Source organism: Rhinolophus sinicus, linkage group LG03 (genome assembly GCF_036562045.2).
Source record: "Rhinolophus sinicus isolate RSC01 linkage group LG03, ASM3656204v1, whole genome shotgun sequence".
Taxonomy (NCBI): domain Eukaryota; kingdom Metazoa; phylum Chordata; class Mammalia; order Chiroptera; family Rhinolophidae; genus Rhinolophus; species Rhinolophus sinicus.
The window spans coordinates 47,123,584-47,139,468 of NC_133753.1; the positions used below are offsets into that span (position 1 = coordinate 47,123,584).

Consider the following 15,885-nt stretch of genomic DNA (forward strand, 5'->3'; position numbering starts at 1 on the left):
TCACCCAGCAAATGCCATCTCTCTACATGCAACGATCAGTTCTCACTCCTCATCTTACTCATTATTCTGCAGCATTTGACATACTTTCCCGTGGCTCTCAGGCCACCACTCTCTCCTGGTTTTCCTTCTTTCCTCAGTGGGGATGCCACCTCCCCTTTCCAACCTTTCAGTTGCAGTGACCGAGGGCTCAGTCCCCAGTCTCCACCTTTTCCTCTTATCTACATCCATTTCCTATGTGCCCTTAATCCACTCCTAACATTTTAAGTGTCATCTATGTACTTAAGCTATTCTATATTATTTCAGACTCTGTAGTGCATTTAGTAGTTGCCTTTAAACAATACTTACATGTTTTAATCTGGGCAGTTAGATTAGATAGTCTCTGAGGACAGAGATCGCCACCATCTTGTTATTTTCCACCCATGGTAAGCACTGAGTAAACACTGTAAACTCCACCTCTGATTCTGCCCAAGCACTGAAAAATGTATGGTTTTATTACGAGTAGAAGCAAGGTTTAAAGTGATCCACACTTAAACAACAAGTACCACCTACAAATTCTTGAGACTTAAAGCCGGGACCTGCTCAGGGCTCAGAAACTATTACTATGATCACCTCAGAATGTGTCAAACCCCCAATTCTTTTACTGAGACTGAGACCATAAGCCAGTTGAGTGGTTCCTTCTATTCAGCATTTTCAATGAAGTGAAGGTAAAATATACACTTCCTTCCATTGGAGGTTTCTCACGTGTTAAGCTGGTCACGGGGAAATCCCTGTTCCAACTAAATACCAAACAAAGAATAATTAAACTAGAGCCACAATTTCAGTATGGAAGGCTGACAAAATTGTACACTAATCGGGGCTATTACCTGAGGAATACACACTGTTTCCACTGACTTACAAGTTAGGAGCAGAGAGCCCTTGGTCCCCGTGGATATTTCACCCAATAGCACCGTCAACATAAACCCAGAGCAGCCACATGTCGAAGCAGAGTGAAGAGGTTTTTGAGTTTCATGTCATAATGATTCTCTGGAGAGCTGATGACAAAGACCAGGCTCGGCCACTTAGCTGCACTGTCTCCTCAATGAGGAAAAACAAAACAAAGGGCTTTACAGGCTACTCACGGCCTCTGGGGAGAAACCGTACTGTACTCTCCTTGTCAGCCGACGCCCATCTTTAGTCACTATTAGATGATGCTTCATAAATTCACTAATTTACAATTAGATTTTTCAAGGTGCAGGTCCAGGATCTGTGAGGATTCTGCTCCACTTGGTTTAAGAGACCTCAAGGAATTTCTCTGCACCAAATTGTTTCTGAACACAGAAATGAAATACGCCTTACGATTTTAAATCAGAAAGCAAAGATTTCTCTTTGGAAAAAGTCTCAGAGCTGAGCAGTCATAAACAATAGAATGTATAGCCAAGTTTTATAAGAGACAAAAACTGGAATAACAGATACCAAAGGATACATTATTCGAAAGAAGAGGAAACACGGGAAACAAGCAGTGCCAAACAATCTTTTTATTGTTCACTGAAAAATACGGGTCTGGAAAGAGTCTATTGCATTAAGCATTGAATGCAAGGTCTGGTATTGCAAGTATATATGACATAACAATATAACATATAAAATGATACATGTTGTATGTACATACAGTACCCCCCTCTTTTAACACTAAATTTTAACAGAATGAAGTAAAAAGCCTTTTACTAAAGGAGGAATGTAAACACTGCAATCATAAACAAAATGCTCTAAGCAAAGAAAAGACTTTAAAATTGTTTTGCTGTGACATCTACTCTGTCTACCTGGAGGCAGGAATGGTGGGGCCCGGGAAAAACGCAGCGAACAAAACGCAGCACTCTCGAGGAATGCTTGGCAGTGCTATCAACTCTGCGGATCAGAATAGCTAGCATTTTGGAGTGAAGCTGCCACTCTCAGCACACAGTGACATGTGCTTGAGAATAAAGATATTAACACTGGGAACAAAAGACGTTTTCTATGCAGTCCGCAGATACCATCATTTCTTTCTTTCAGCCATCTTTCCATTAAGATGCACTACAAGAGACTATACTGCCAGGGAGGCAGGCCAGGATCTAAGTAACAAAAACGTCCCCAGTTACAACTACTAATTCAAATGAATTAAAGATAAATACAAATTTATTAGAGAGCAAGACAATCAGTCTCTATTATTCACGTGGCAACATATTTCAGCGCGGCAACAGTATTCGCATTCCAAGGTCAACTGTGCTGTACCCACATTTCCCTCCAAACTGAGAGCCCTGTTGGAGGAGAACACGTGACTTCAACACCAGCTCTTCCTCTCCGAATACTATCAGGGCTCAGAAAGCTCAGAATACGGAAACAACAAAAAATTGTACCTCAATCTACACACAGCAATGGAGGAAGACTGTACTCTCCCTCTGGGCTTCCTTGGCATCAGGCAAAGCAAGGCTGGAAGGCTCTTTGCACCAACAGTGCCCAACCTAACGTGGCGGGGCCCCCATTCGAGGAGAAATCGGGATTACAAAGTTCCTTCATTCACAGGCAATCAAGGACTAGGAAATAACTGCCTGAACTAAGACAACAATCTCACCATCAATTTTCTTCTCGCCTGAGCTTTTATAAATGAGATTTTACAATATCCTAGCTTCTTTCCTTAATATTACACTATTAATGCACAGAGGACATCCTCAGAGCTCAAGTAGGAGTAATATTAATAGTCTCAGATTTTTCTACACTTTACAGATCAGTAAAGAGATTTGTAAGTCAATAGTAATAACTACTATGTACTTTTCTTATCCTGTGCATCAAACGTGGAACACCGTGTTCCACCAGGAGTAAGCCCAGTTCAGTGGGATCTTGTTCCACTCAGCTCTGCACAGTAAGTCTCACTGTTTAGTCTCCATGTCCTTGACTTTGCCTATGACTCTTCTAGTCTAGGGAAAATCTGTATAAAGGTGGAGAACTGCAGACCCCAGCGCAAGCACTGGTATTAGGACTAAAGTAGACTTCAGGGGAATAACTACAGTTGCTCATGAGACTGTTCACAGCCTTGCTAGAAACCTTACCGCTCCTGAATCCCTACATCAGGCAATTGTAGTCATGTAAACATGGGAGGGGATTTCGCTGAGAAAGGTCTCATTCCCGTGTAAGGTTCTGGTCCCTGGCCAGCCCCAGTGATGAGTGGGCAGCCCAAAACGCTGGCCGCGTTTCACTGTGAACACGGTCCTACTCTTTCCCACTACAGTGCTGTCAAGTTCTTCCATCACTCATGTCACTGGCGAGCCTGCCCATTGCGGCTCCTATTTATTTTGGATGTTCCTACTACACATGTGGGATTCACTTTGTGTAAGAAATTTCCATTTCACACTGTCAGCTTCCTAAAAGCCATCAACTGGGAACACTTTCTAGTGAGTGAAGGCACAAATCACTGGCATTTCTTCTTTATAAAGAAAATCAAAAGGGTTGTTTAGAAGCTGAACAAACACCTTGGGTATTCCTATTAAGGGAGTGCTGTATCTGCTACCAAAACCCAAAGATATTTCTCAGATCCAAAGACTATACGGATTATGTAAAAGCATGGGTTTGGCAGTTTAAGACACATTTCCAATGTTCCACTACACCATTTAGGGGGAAGTGCTGGTTAGTATCACAGGAGCAGATTAAAAGTGCCAACGCCACCCTTTTGGCTTGTTTTCCTTGTAAACTTCCTCCAGCTCCAGTGCAGCCTGTCCCAGGGTACATCACTCCACACAGCCCTCAGAGCGGCTCAGAGATGGGATAACGGGATTCACCTCAACTAGTCCGGCAACTAGCACTCGGCGGGTAAGCACTGCTGTGGGGCAGAGCCCGTGGAAAGCCCTAAACCCAGCGGAGACTTATAGAATGGCACAAAAATTCCTGGTTTTATACTAGCTTCCCAGGAAGTCAGAAAACAATTGATTTTTGGTTAAAGAAACTGAATCTATGCTCAAAAACAAGTAATGCCTCAAAAAGCAACATCTAGAATAGAAAAACTACAGGCAAAAACAGCTTATTATTCAATAGCTTACTTTGGCTAAATTATCATAGTAAGTCAGTGCAATTTATTATTATTGCATTTAGAAGCACAGTCTCCCACGTTCTCATAAAACAGGGCACAGTGAAGTGCACAAACACAGTTCACAGAGACGCTAGCCCTTTAGCCTTTCGTGCCTTCAGAACTGAAAAAGACAAAGGCTAACCAGGTTCTGACAGATATTTACTTGCTCAGCACATGGTGAGTTAGGAAAGAGCTAAACATCTGATTCTTACTCACTTACGGTGGCCCCAGAAGTTCCTATATGGACACCGATGATTCTCAACCTGGCTGCACATCAGAGCCATGTAGGAAGCTTTGCAAAATTACCAAATGCCCAGACCGATGAAATCTGCAGGGTGGAGCCCAGAAATCAGTATTCTCTATGTTCTCCTGTGCAGCCAGGCGGCACACGACTGATGCATGCCTTTCAGAGAGCTGTTGCACGAAAGCCATATCGTATCTAGACAGCTTTGTTTTTTTCTAAATTCCACCAGGAAAAGGGATTTTGAGAAAAAGGCACAGTTGCGCTTCCTGTAAAGACGCAGCTTCCTGCTGGGGAGGCACTGGTGCGGGAGGTTATCTGGAGTGCTGGCTGGAAAGGAGGAAGTCCTTGTCCTGACAGAGCAGGCACAGCCTCAGGCTCCGGCAGCTGCCTCCGGCCACGAAGAACGCCCAGATGCCCATGGGCACCATGACCACATATGCCGCCACCAGGCTTATTCCATAATGTGGACTGACGAAGGTCTGCAAAGGAAAAAGGCGTCAGCTTGGGTGTCACAACAAGCTTATGAAACATGGGAAGGAAGCAAAGATAGAGGAAAAGATGGACTACTTCTCATAGTTGGGTGCGTTTCACCAAACACGACGATGTGTGTCATGTGGAAGGAGCACTGGAACCACAGACACACACGACTAAACTAGTCAATGGACAATGTCCGAGTGGCAACCCTACAAGGTCACCAGAAGCCGGAACCTAAGGGAATATCCCAGAGAAGATACGTGTTACATAACGTGGGTCCCGCTTATAATCATTTCTGTGTTACTTAATCGGCTCCTAGAATTTGGGTTGCTGTGGGTTCCAAAAGTTCATTTTGAAAAATACTGAAAATACATCCATCCAATAGTTTAAGCCAGAATGCTAGGAGTTCGCTTTCATTCTTCTCTTACCCCCACTCCCTAACTTCCAATCTACCAGTCAGTTCTGCTGAGGTAAACTTCTAAATATCCCAAATTGGTCTCCTTTTTATCTTCATAATTAACATATATCTGGCAGGATTTTGAAAAGGAAGAGAAATCCACTTAAACGTGTTAAAATTGAGAGAATAAAGGAACAATTTCAAGGTTAAATAGACTACAGTAGCCTCTGAGGGATACTGGGCCATCCAGGACCATCCCGAGCAGTACGTGATGACCATACCCAGACTTGAATTGTCAAGAGGGAGAAATGTTCTGAAACCCAGCGAAAGCTGGACTCCTGAAAGAGGGGCTCCCAGGTAAGGCTGCAATTGCCACCTCTCACACTTCTGTACTGAAGCAGGGAGGGAGCAGAGGGAAGACAGACTCTTCTCTTTGTGTTTTCTTTTACCACGTTGTTTTTTGGATCAAACACAACTGGAAGAGAATAAGCAGCGAAGCCTGTATGATGCAATCTGAATGGGTTCGTTTCCTAGGCAACAGAGTAGGGCAGATGAAGGTGGCAAACGGACCTGGGGGCAAATGATAACTAACAGGACACCTCTCTAGACCAAGTCAGCCATCTCTAATCTGGACTCCTGCACTCACTTCCCTGTTGGTCTAACTGCTTCACTTATGCAGTCAGTGATAGTGCTGTGATCCAGCCTCCAAAAGGCAGTCCAAGGGATCTTTGCAAAACCCTAATCTGATTAGGTTATGCTCCTGCTTAACAGCCTTAGAGTATTATGCAAAATATTTACACTGGCCTGCCAAAGTCTACAGTACCTGGTCCCTGCTTTTCTATTCAAACTCCTATGATATGATGTTCTCATCTCTTTACATCCTCACATAGTAGCATTATTTGCGAGGGTCTTTTCCTTGTGACTCACTCAATTATGATTTGGCCCTTTGTCTTCCTTTGAGCAGTGCAAGGCAAGTGAATATAATATACACCAAGTACAACCAAATATGAGCATGGAAATACCTGGCTTCTTAAGAGTTTTGACTTCCATCATAAGAAAAACACGCCCTGAAAAGGAACAAGCACAAAAATAGAGCCCAATTGAAACTTATCTGCCTCTTGGAGTCAAGTCTAGAAAAACAAAAATACTGATGGGATGCCAAGAGGTGCTGTGTCATACAACAGTAAAGAACAAAGTGTCTATGCTAATGGGGGTTATATACCAGCAAGGGGGACAGGCCATGAATGAAGAAACAAATTAATGAAATAATTACGAGTTGTGATGACTGCTAGGACAGAACAACTGTAATTGTGAGGGTGCTAGAACAGCTAAGAACAAGGTGATCTACCTCGGGTAGTCAGGGAAAGCCCCAGGGAGGACCAATGAGCCAGCCTTGTGTAGACTGAGGGAGGGAACCAAAGGAGCTCAGTGCCGCTGAGAACCTGAGACGTCACCTCAATCACGGGTAGGGCTGGAGGGGCAGCACGTGAGAGGAGGTCAGAGGAGAAGGCAGGGCCAGCTACGAAGCATGTTGTGAGGAGTGTGGATTTTATACTCAGCGCAATGGAAGGTCACAGAGGGGTTTAGCTAGAGGAGCTGAATGACTTCAGATTTTTAAAACTACAGAGAAAAATTAAAGGAGCCTCTGGCGAAGCAGCGAGACTAGTGAGCAAGATTATGTACTGGACGAGGGGAGCACGGCATGGTGACTTAGGCCAGGGTGGTGGAGGCAGAGATGGGGAGGGGATGATAAGAACTGACAAGACTTCTTTTCAAAGGCTGCTGAGATGAAAAAAGAACAATGTCCATTAGATCTGGAGAAATGGAGATCCTTTTTGACCTTGACAAGTGTGGTTTTAAAAGGGTGGCTATAGAAGCCAGATTGGACCAGAAGTATGAGAGGCGAAGAAGTGGAGACAGAATTTGTGCAGACAACTCTGAGAAGTTTTTCTGCGATGAGGAACAGGAAAAAGGGGGGGGGGTGCCTAGAAGGGGAAGAGGCAATAATGAAGAGTTTTATGTAAGGTATGTCTGTATGCTGATGGAGAGCGGGAAAGGAGAGGACACAATCAAGGGACTGACATCCTTAAGCAGGAAAGATTAGGTGTAGAGCCCAAAGAAAGGACTGACCTTTCACAGAAGGAGGGATACTTCCTCTGCTGGGCCCGGATAAGGTGGGGTGACAGGTTCCCATCTAGCCTAGCATTTACACTTAACAAAAGGGGACGATCTGATTGGGTCAGTTTCTCACCGTATCCCTCTGTCTACCAGGAATAAAGGAAGAGCCTCCAAGGCTTCTTACTTTCCTTCCCCTCACCCTACCTGCACTCGTGCCTGGGTAAGGCACCCACCCTGCCTATCGGCTCTGGCCAGGGAAACAGGCGGGTTTTGCAGGTAGCACTTTATGTAGAAAGAATGCTTTTCTCAAGAGGCATCTGTGGGTATGGCAGGGATTGAACGTTTTCTGGATTCTACTTTAGAATAATTCTATACCTAAAATTCACTGAATTTTAAATCCAAGCCATAAAGAAAAACTTGATTAGACTACAATACATAAGTTTTGTTCATAAAAAGACAGTAGAAGAACAAAGACAAACCACATAATAGAAGAAGTTATTTGCAATACATACATCTGCCAAAGGCCTCTTTTAAACAAAGAATATATAAAGAACCCCGAAAAATCAAAATGAAAAAGACAGACAATCCAATAGAATGATGGGCAAAAGACTTGCACATTTTACAAAAGGATAACCCAAAAGGCCAATAAACACACGAAGACATGCCCAGCCTTTGGCCCTTGCTGTTCAGTCCAGGGTACTCTGTCTCCAGACAGCCACGTGACCAACTCTAACGTCACGCCTTTGCTCAAGTACCCCCTTTACGATGAAGCCTACTCTCACTACCGACTTCAAATATTCAACATCCTTCCATCCCCCACACTCTAGATCCCTTTTAACCTGCTCGACTTTTCCTTTCTTCCATAGCACTGGTCAATTTCTAACCTACTGTATAATTTTTATTATGTCTATTGCTTATTGTCTCTCTCTCCCCCCACTAGATTGTCAAGGCAGGGATCTTTGTTTTGTTCACCTGCAACAGGGCCTGGAACATAATACATAGACATATTTATAAATATTTGTCACTCAATAAATATTTGTCTAATGAACAAATAGTTGAATCCATAAGAACATTTGCTCTTTCATGTAACTTCCTTTCTGATTATAAAAGTGTATGTTGTAGAAAATTTGGAACATGCCAAAGACTATAAAGAATAAAAGAATCCATCCAGAGATAAAAGCTGTTAATATTTGAATGCATTCTCTTTCAAGTCTTTTTCATGAAGATTTGGCTTTACATAGCTGCCATCCATCATATTCAAGGTAACTTTAGTTACCCACCACCACTGAAAGGTTTTTGGTAGAAGAGGCAATAAAACTGCATTTTGGCTGGATCGGAGAAGAAGGAGCCCAGCCAGCATAAGACAACCTGACATAAACTCTAAATGGATGGAGAGGAGAGAAACATGAGCCAGAAGACTATCAGAAGGAACCTTTAAAATACTTTAGATGAGACATGATAAGGGTTTGGACAAGGCAGTGGTGAGGAGAATTCTAATTCAAATATCTCACAAATTAAAAATAGTCAGAACCAAAGCATTCCATAGCACTTAAAAATTTATCTAGTCAAGTTTTCTTTTTAAACATTATTTATTTTAAAGACTGGCATTATTATAATGTCAAGAGAGGAGGGAGTGAAATGGGCACTCTTGTTATCAATCAGATAGAGTAAAAAATGATACAACCCTTGTGGAAAGTATTTAGCAATTTTCGTCAAGGACTTTAAAAATATTCACACCATTTGACTTCATAATTCTATTCCGTGGAATCTAAACAACATATTGAAAAAGTTTCATATACAAAGTTGTCCAAGACAGCATTACAATAACCAAAAGTAGAAATATAAGTGATCAGTTAAGCAAACTGTAATTTTTATGTAACGATATAATGCCATTAAAATGTATATATGAAAAGGCTTTATCAGAACATGGAAGTTGTTTAAGATGTGTCACATAACATAAGCATAATGCAAGACTATTCCTGGTTTAACCATATCCATTAAAAGAAAGACACTAGAGGGGTTGGCCCCGTGGCTCAGGCAGTTGGAGCTCCGTGCTCCTAACTCCGAAGGCTGCCGGTTCGATTCCCACATGGGCCAGTGGGCTCTCAACCACAAGGTTGTCAATTCGACTCCCACAAGGGATGGTGGGCTGCGCCCTCTGCACCTAGCAATGGCAAGTGGACCTGGAGCTGAGCTGCGCCCTCCACAACTAAGATTGAAAGGACAACAACTTGACTTGGGAAAAAAAAAAAAAGGTCCTGGAAGTACACACTGTTCCCCAATAAAATCCTGTTCCCCTTCCCCAATAAAATCTTTAAAAAAAAACTAAAAAAAGACACTAGAAAAAAATCTTTAATGAGCTCAACCAACAAGTTATCTTTCTGTAGTAAGATTTAGACAACTTATCATTCATTCATTCATTCATTCTTTTAAACAACTTTTCTAAATTTCCTCATTTTCCCACAAGCATGTATTTCATTTACATTTAGATATGTGGACTTACGTTCCAATAAAAAACACGGTTTGAGCAAGGTGGCAATACTTACCAAGGCTGACACCAGCACGTGGGTCAGAAGAACTACAAGAAGGGTGTACCACTTTTTCTTCTCACAGCCGTCAAAAAATACAATGCCCCAGAAAATGTGCAGCAATATGATAACCAGCGTCATGAAAGCTGAAAGACAGTCATCAGTTAGTGCCCGGTCCTGTGGACAGCAGACGCCAAAGCCCACTGAGCACGCAGTCATGATATACAGGCTCGTGGGGCACATCACATCACTGAGAGCTTAACTACCATCTGACAGAAGCAGAACCTTGACACACATTTGCTCAAACGTGAACACGGAAAGCAACATTTCTGAACAAGAGTTCAGGTCTGCAGCAGCTTCTCTAGGATGTGAACCTGTTAAAAGTCAGCTTGAATCTGGCTTTCAAGGAGTTTCTCTCAGGAATGCAATGAAACTATTGTGATACCTAATCAGCTTTTTCTGAATTAGCCTTCTCTACTAGTTAAGACTATTCTCAATTAAAAGGAGTAGCTTCAGTTTACACAAGTCTTTTCACTAAAGTGGAATTTCTCTTTGGATCTTTTTTTTTAAAGGCCAATGGAAGAATAAAAATATTAAACATTGTAATAATTATCTAAGATTCTTCTTAAGCAACTGAAATTCAATTTGATTAGCACACACAAGTTTTTCTGTGGAATTGTGTGTGTGTGTGTGTGTGTGTGTGTGTATCTTGGACAACATTCTTTATTTAAATGGTTAAGTTCCACATATTCTGAAAGTTTTAACATGAAAAAAACCAGCATACAATTTTTCCTTTTTGACCATCTAATAAGAGACCATTAATACCCACCAGTCTGGCAAAAATTCAAATCTAATAATTATCTTTCACACTGCTAGTAGGAAACAATCCAGCATTACCTAGGAAAGTTAAAAATTGGCACACTATTTCACTCCACCAATTCAGTGGCTAGGTCTATACTCTGAAGCAGATCACTAGCACTTAAGAACTTGTTAGAAATGCAAATTAAGGTGACCCACCCCAGACTTCCAGAACCAGACAATGAGCCCAGCAATCTGTTTAAAATCCTCCAGTTGACTCTGATGCAGTTAAGTCTGAGAACCACTGCTCTAGAAAAACTCTCATATATTTGCACAAGGAGATATATATACACAAGAATATTTATATCAGCATTATTTGTAATAACAAAAAGTGTCCATCATTTCCAGAATAGACAAACTATGGTGCGTGTACACATGGATCTACAATATACACGATCTCAAGAATATAATGTTGGGGGGTAGTATACTGAGGAAAAACAGCTATTATTTTACTTACACAAAGTCAAAAACACACAAGACAATATTATTATTTTAATTAAAGTTTATTGGTGTGACAATTGTTAGTAAAGTTACATAGATTTCAGGTGTACAACTCTGTATTACATCATCTATAAATCCCATTGTGTGTTCACCACCCAGAGTCAGTTCTCCTTCCATCACCATGTATTTGATCCCTTTTACCCTCACCTACCACCTCCCTCCCCCCACCCTCTGGTAACCACTAAACTATTGTCTGTGTCTGTGAGTTTTTGTTTCCAAAACAATATTAAAAAGACGTAACTGTCATGGTTGGAAGAAAGCAAGTTGTTACATCTAGTGATAGCATGCCATCATTTCTGTAATGATGGTAAATACTTTAAAGTAGAAGAGGGATTTTTTAAAACTTTGGGACAATGACAGACTAAACTAACATGATGTATTTTGATCCAAGTAATGATCCTGGAAAGGGAAGTTGCCCTGAAGGTAACGTATGGTGATGTGACGATGTCGTTGAGACCACTGAAGACACTCAGGAATTAAGTTTATGTCAAGAAAGACCAGGGTAGAATCTGTAATCTGCATAGGCATAAATGTTCACATACAAAGGTTCTTCTAAATCCTAGATGTCAATCAGATGTCAAGAAAAAGCAATGACACCATTAATGTGTCCTCTCTTTGTCAGCTTGTTTGCCCTTCTCTCTTTGCATTACCACGAATATTGATCTAGGCAGTCAGGCTCCTATGGTCAAGTCCTGGAGTTCAGCTACTTGAAAAATGCTCTTACTTATGGAATTTTCAGTTCATTCTCATTCAAAAGAGCATTATTCTGTGTTTCAGACAAGCAGCCTCAAGATATCACTAGCCCTGACCTTTCCCCCCCCAAATTCCAGATCCATATTTCTGTTTGCAGGGTCCTCTCCTGCTAAAAAGTATCTCTGATGGATCGCTCCTATCTCCAAAGGAAAGTCAATGCCTCTGTCTAAGTCAGGCACTGCTCTAGCCCTGGGGCTGTCGTGATGTACAAAACACAGGGCCCATCTGTCAGTTTACTGTCTTATTAACATCTAACGGGGAAAGCTTCAACATTTATTACAGCATCGTACATCTCCACTTGACTGCTTAGTCAGCTAACACTAGTTTCTGGCTGGCTTCTGGTCCTCATAAGCTTTTACTACTGCACTGCGCTACTTAGGATACTGGGATTTATTGTGTATTCCCTTTGCAATTGGTTATAGGCCCACCAGACACTGAGACATGGGTATGTAAATTATTCTGCCACAAACCTGTAGCTAGAGCTACCTACATGCTCGATACTCCTACATACATACATTTTGATACTTCTAATAAATGGAATTAACACTAACTAGAAATGAAGATTTGCTAACAGTATCTCTAGGGTACTATCGTTTAATTACAAAACCTTTCACATTTATGTTCCTAAATATAAAATTCAAAAAGTCCTTCAGTAGATAGCCAATGGTATTGTAACAATTAGATGTCAGAGGGGTAGTAGCTTGGGGGAGGGGTGTTATCACTTTACGAGGGGTATAAATGTCTATTGTGTTGCTTTGTACACCTGAAACTAATTTTTTTGGAAAAGTCCTTCAGTGACTCTAATCTTAAAGTTTGATTTGCTCTAATATTCTTAAAAGGAGAAAAAGAAATCTTCTCTAAATTAACCATAAGAATATCAAAATTAGTTTATAATCCGGATTAATGAAAGGAACATTCATAATTTCTAATGTTTTGGATCATTAATCGGAAGCTGAACAATTCTAGTAAGTGTTGTATATCTGTGAAATTGTCGCTGTCTAGTTTGATAATGGACTTCCTCTTCTAATAATCTTTTAAGTCCAATTCTCTTGGTACAGAACGTTTCAATCTAACCTATTTCTAACCAAAATGTTTCAGCGTTATCTTTAAGAGGCTACATTTACTGTTTGGTTCTTTTATTCTTCCTGAATGTAACTCAAATGCTCTAGCACACAGGTTCATAAATCTCATTTTCACATCTGTCTCTTTCTCCCTCATTCCTGGTATCTACTTTTCTGTCCTTGCAAACAGTCTAAGATAGCAACTAATTCTAATGCTGGATCCTGCCAGCATGAAAACTGCTACCATCTGGCTTCCGCTGACAACCTCAGAGCATCTCTGACCATGCCAGAGAGAGCCAAGGGCTGCTGCTGGGTGGTGGCAGCAACGGACGGAGGAGAACTTCCCAAAGCCCGGGCCCAGCCTTAGCTGCCCAGAGGCAGGATGTGACCACCAGTGGACTACTGGCTTCTTGGTCCAAGTATTAGAAACTTTTATGCATAAAATAAGTCAGGTTCTGGGAAATTTGGCTAAAACCTGTTTCAGGAATAGTGTTGGAAAACTTCAGAGTATTTCACTAAAACCCATTACAATGTGAGCAAGTCCCCCAGAAACTATGCAATGCAGCAGCCCTGATAGCAACATTCTGATTCTCTGCAGAAGAGGGAACTGGTGCAAGTGGTCCCAGCAGTGAGGAGCATACTGGTGAAAAGCGGGCATGGAGCCTGCAGGTCGCTAAATGCCAGAACTCCTAGCACGTCCTCCAAGCACAGCCTGGCGCTGCACGGAATCAAGCTGCGGTTGCTGAGGAAGGCCAGGCTGATCAATCAACTTGAAAACAGGGTGGGTTTTTCTCCCCTTTCAAATTATAAATATTGGAAGCAGTGGATAAAACGTATTCCTAGGTGCTGAATGGAGATACTATGCTAGATGATACTCAAAGAATGTTACTTTTTTCCAATGCAAATCATCTTTACTCATCAGTGCTATGAAAACAACACCTCTGTGAGATCACAAAAACCACCCAAAATTAAAAGCAGCAGTGGACAAAGAAAATAAGGACCAATTTGCACATGAAGAAGAAACAAGGCCTGAAAAGAATAGAGAAGCAGAAGACATTGAACAGCCTGAGCAGGAACTGGCCACTCAGCCATGTGAGGAAAGAGACATCAGTGTGACATGGAACACACCTGGAAGAGCCACCAAGACAGTCTTTCAGTCAGACTCTGTGAAGCAATCCACTGAGCTGCTGTTTGCAAACGGCCTAAAGATGGCTACCTCTGCTGTGCATACCTGATAATTTATCACAGGCTACTAGAGTCTAAAACCGGCCAAGGTTTAGTGAAAAGACATTCCAAATGTACAATTTTCCATTCTCAGTTATTTGAGCAGCTTGGAGGAAAGACTATTACACTATTGATATAATGAAAAAATATGATGACATATAATGACAAAATTGATGACATATTACAGCATATGGCATATCCTTGTGTCATGAGCAGTACAGTTAGTTGTGATAAATTCATTTTAAGATATTAAAATTCTAATAAATTCAGAAAAGGATAAGAATTGCAGATTAATCTCTGGTGTCCATCATTTTTTCTGTGTGATTAATAGTATTATGTTTTCTCTACCACTTTGCAGTTGGTAATGTAATTATTTGAGACAGTCTTGCTTATAAAAAGCTTTCATTTAAAAGTCTAAACATTTAACAAACTGTCACATTGTAGAGATTACACTTAAAAATATTGTGGGGGAAAAAGTGAATAAATGAAAACAGAAACTCACTGGGTTACAAGAATTTATTGTCATGCTCACTGGTCTAAAGGTTGACTGTACTTTGACTAATTAAGGCTGGATTCGACTGGGCAGCTTGGATGCAGGCTGTTGGTACAGCTGGGTTTGGCTCCTCACTGCAGGCTGGGCCCAGGTCTGCTCTACACATGTTCATTCTGGGGCCCTGGCTAAGTGGGCACAGGACCACAGCCCAAGAGGGCAGACCAACGATGCAAGTGCTTTTTAAGCTTCTGATTTGCATCACGTTCACTAATTGGCCAATTCAAGTGATATGATTAAGCTCAAAGTCAGGGGCAGGTAAGTACATTCTGGCCACCCGGAGACCATGCAAGGGAGTGAATGTATAATTCTATTACAGAGAAATGACAAAGTGGAACGAAGATGGAATGAATCTCCCACATTCTTCTTACTTTCATTTTTCTTCAAGCTCAATATTCCTTTCTTTCTATTGTACCCCATAGGACACAGCTTCTAGATCTTTCACCACACTGACAGTGTTCAATACCAATTTTAATTCTACAGTATTCCTGTTAAATCACAATGCTCAGCACTGAACACAATCCTCTGCATGTGGTCTTACCCGTACTGATTTCTCCTTCAGAAAGGCTTAGTGGCCTCTGCATGCCGTGTTACACTGGCAGCAGCCTCCTACATCTCGTTTACTGCATCTCCTGATTGCATCATTTTCTCTTGTGCTTGATTAAATCTCGCGCTGTTTTGACAGTGTCATGCTGTACAGGCTTGTAGCCTAGGAGCAATAGGCTGGACCATGTAGCCAAGGTGTGCAGTAGGCTGTACATGTGTGTAAGTGCACTCTGTGACGTTCACACAATGACAACATTACTTAATGACACATTTCTCAGAACACATTCACGTCGTTAAGTGGTATATGACGATAGTTATCCTTTAAATCTCTTTAAGGCACAGCTTCGCTTTCATTTTTTAAAATAAATATTTATGAGTCCATGTAAAAACAAAATTCTCCACAAGGTGCTGGGATATTGCAGTGAACAGGACAGACAGTCCTTACACTTACATGGCTTCGCATCCGGCTAGAGAACGACATAAACAAATGACTGACCAATGAATCACAACTGCAATGAGCACTACAAAGGAGAAGCACAGGACCATCTGAGCATGGGGT

General features: G+C 41.5%; 1 protein-coding gene across 3 annotated transcripts in view; it reads right to left on the minus strand.

The window, feature by feature from the left end:
* Positions 1-15,885, minus strand: part of APH1B (aph-1 homolog B, gamma-secretase subunit) — a 36,369-nt gene that overhangs the window by 3,309 nt on the left and 17,175 nt on the right. Inside the window, exons 5-6 of one of the 3 annotated variants that reach the window (XM_019755376.2) lie at positions 9,852-9,979; positions 1,500-4,795 (exon numbers count right to left, since the gene is read on the minus strand). In XM_019755376.2, the coding sequence (XP_019610935.1) occupies positions 4,628-4,795; positions 9,852-9,979 (296 nt within the window). In that variant the 3' untranslated portion in view covers positions 1,500-4,627. The other 2 variants (XM_074327609.1, XM_074327610.1) reach the window with 2 other exon arrangements.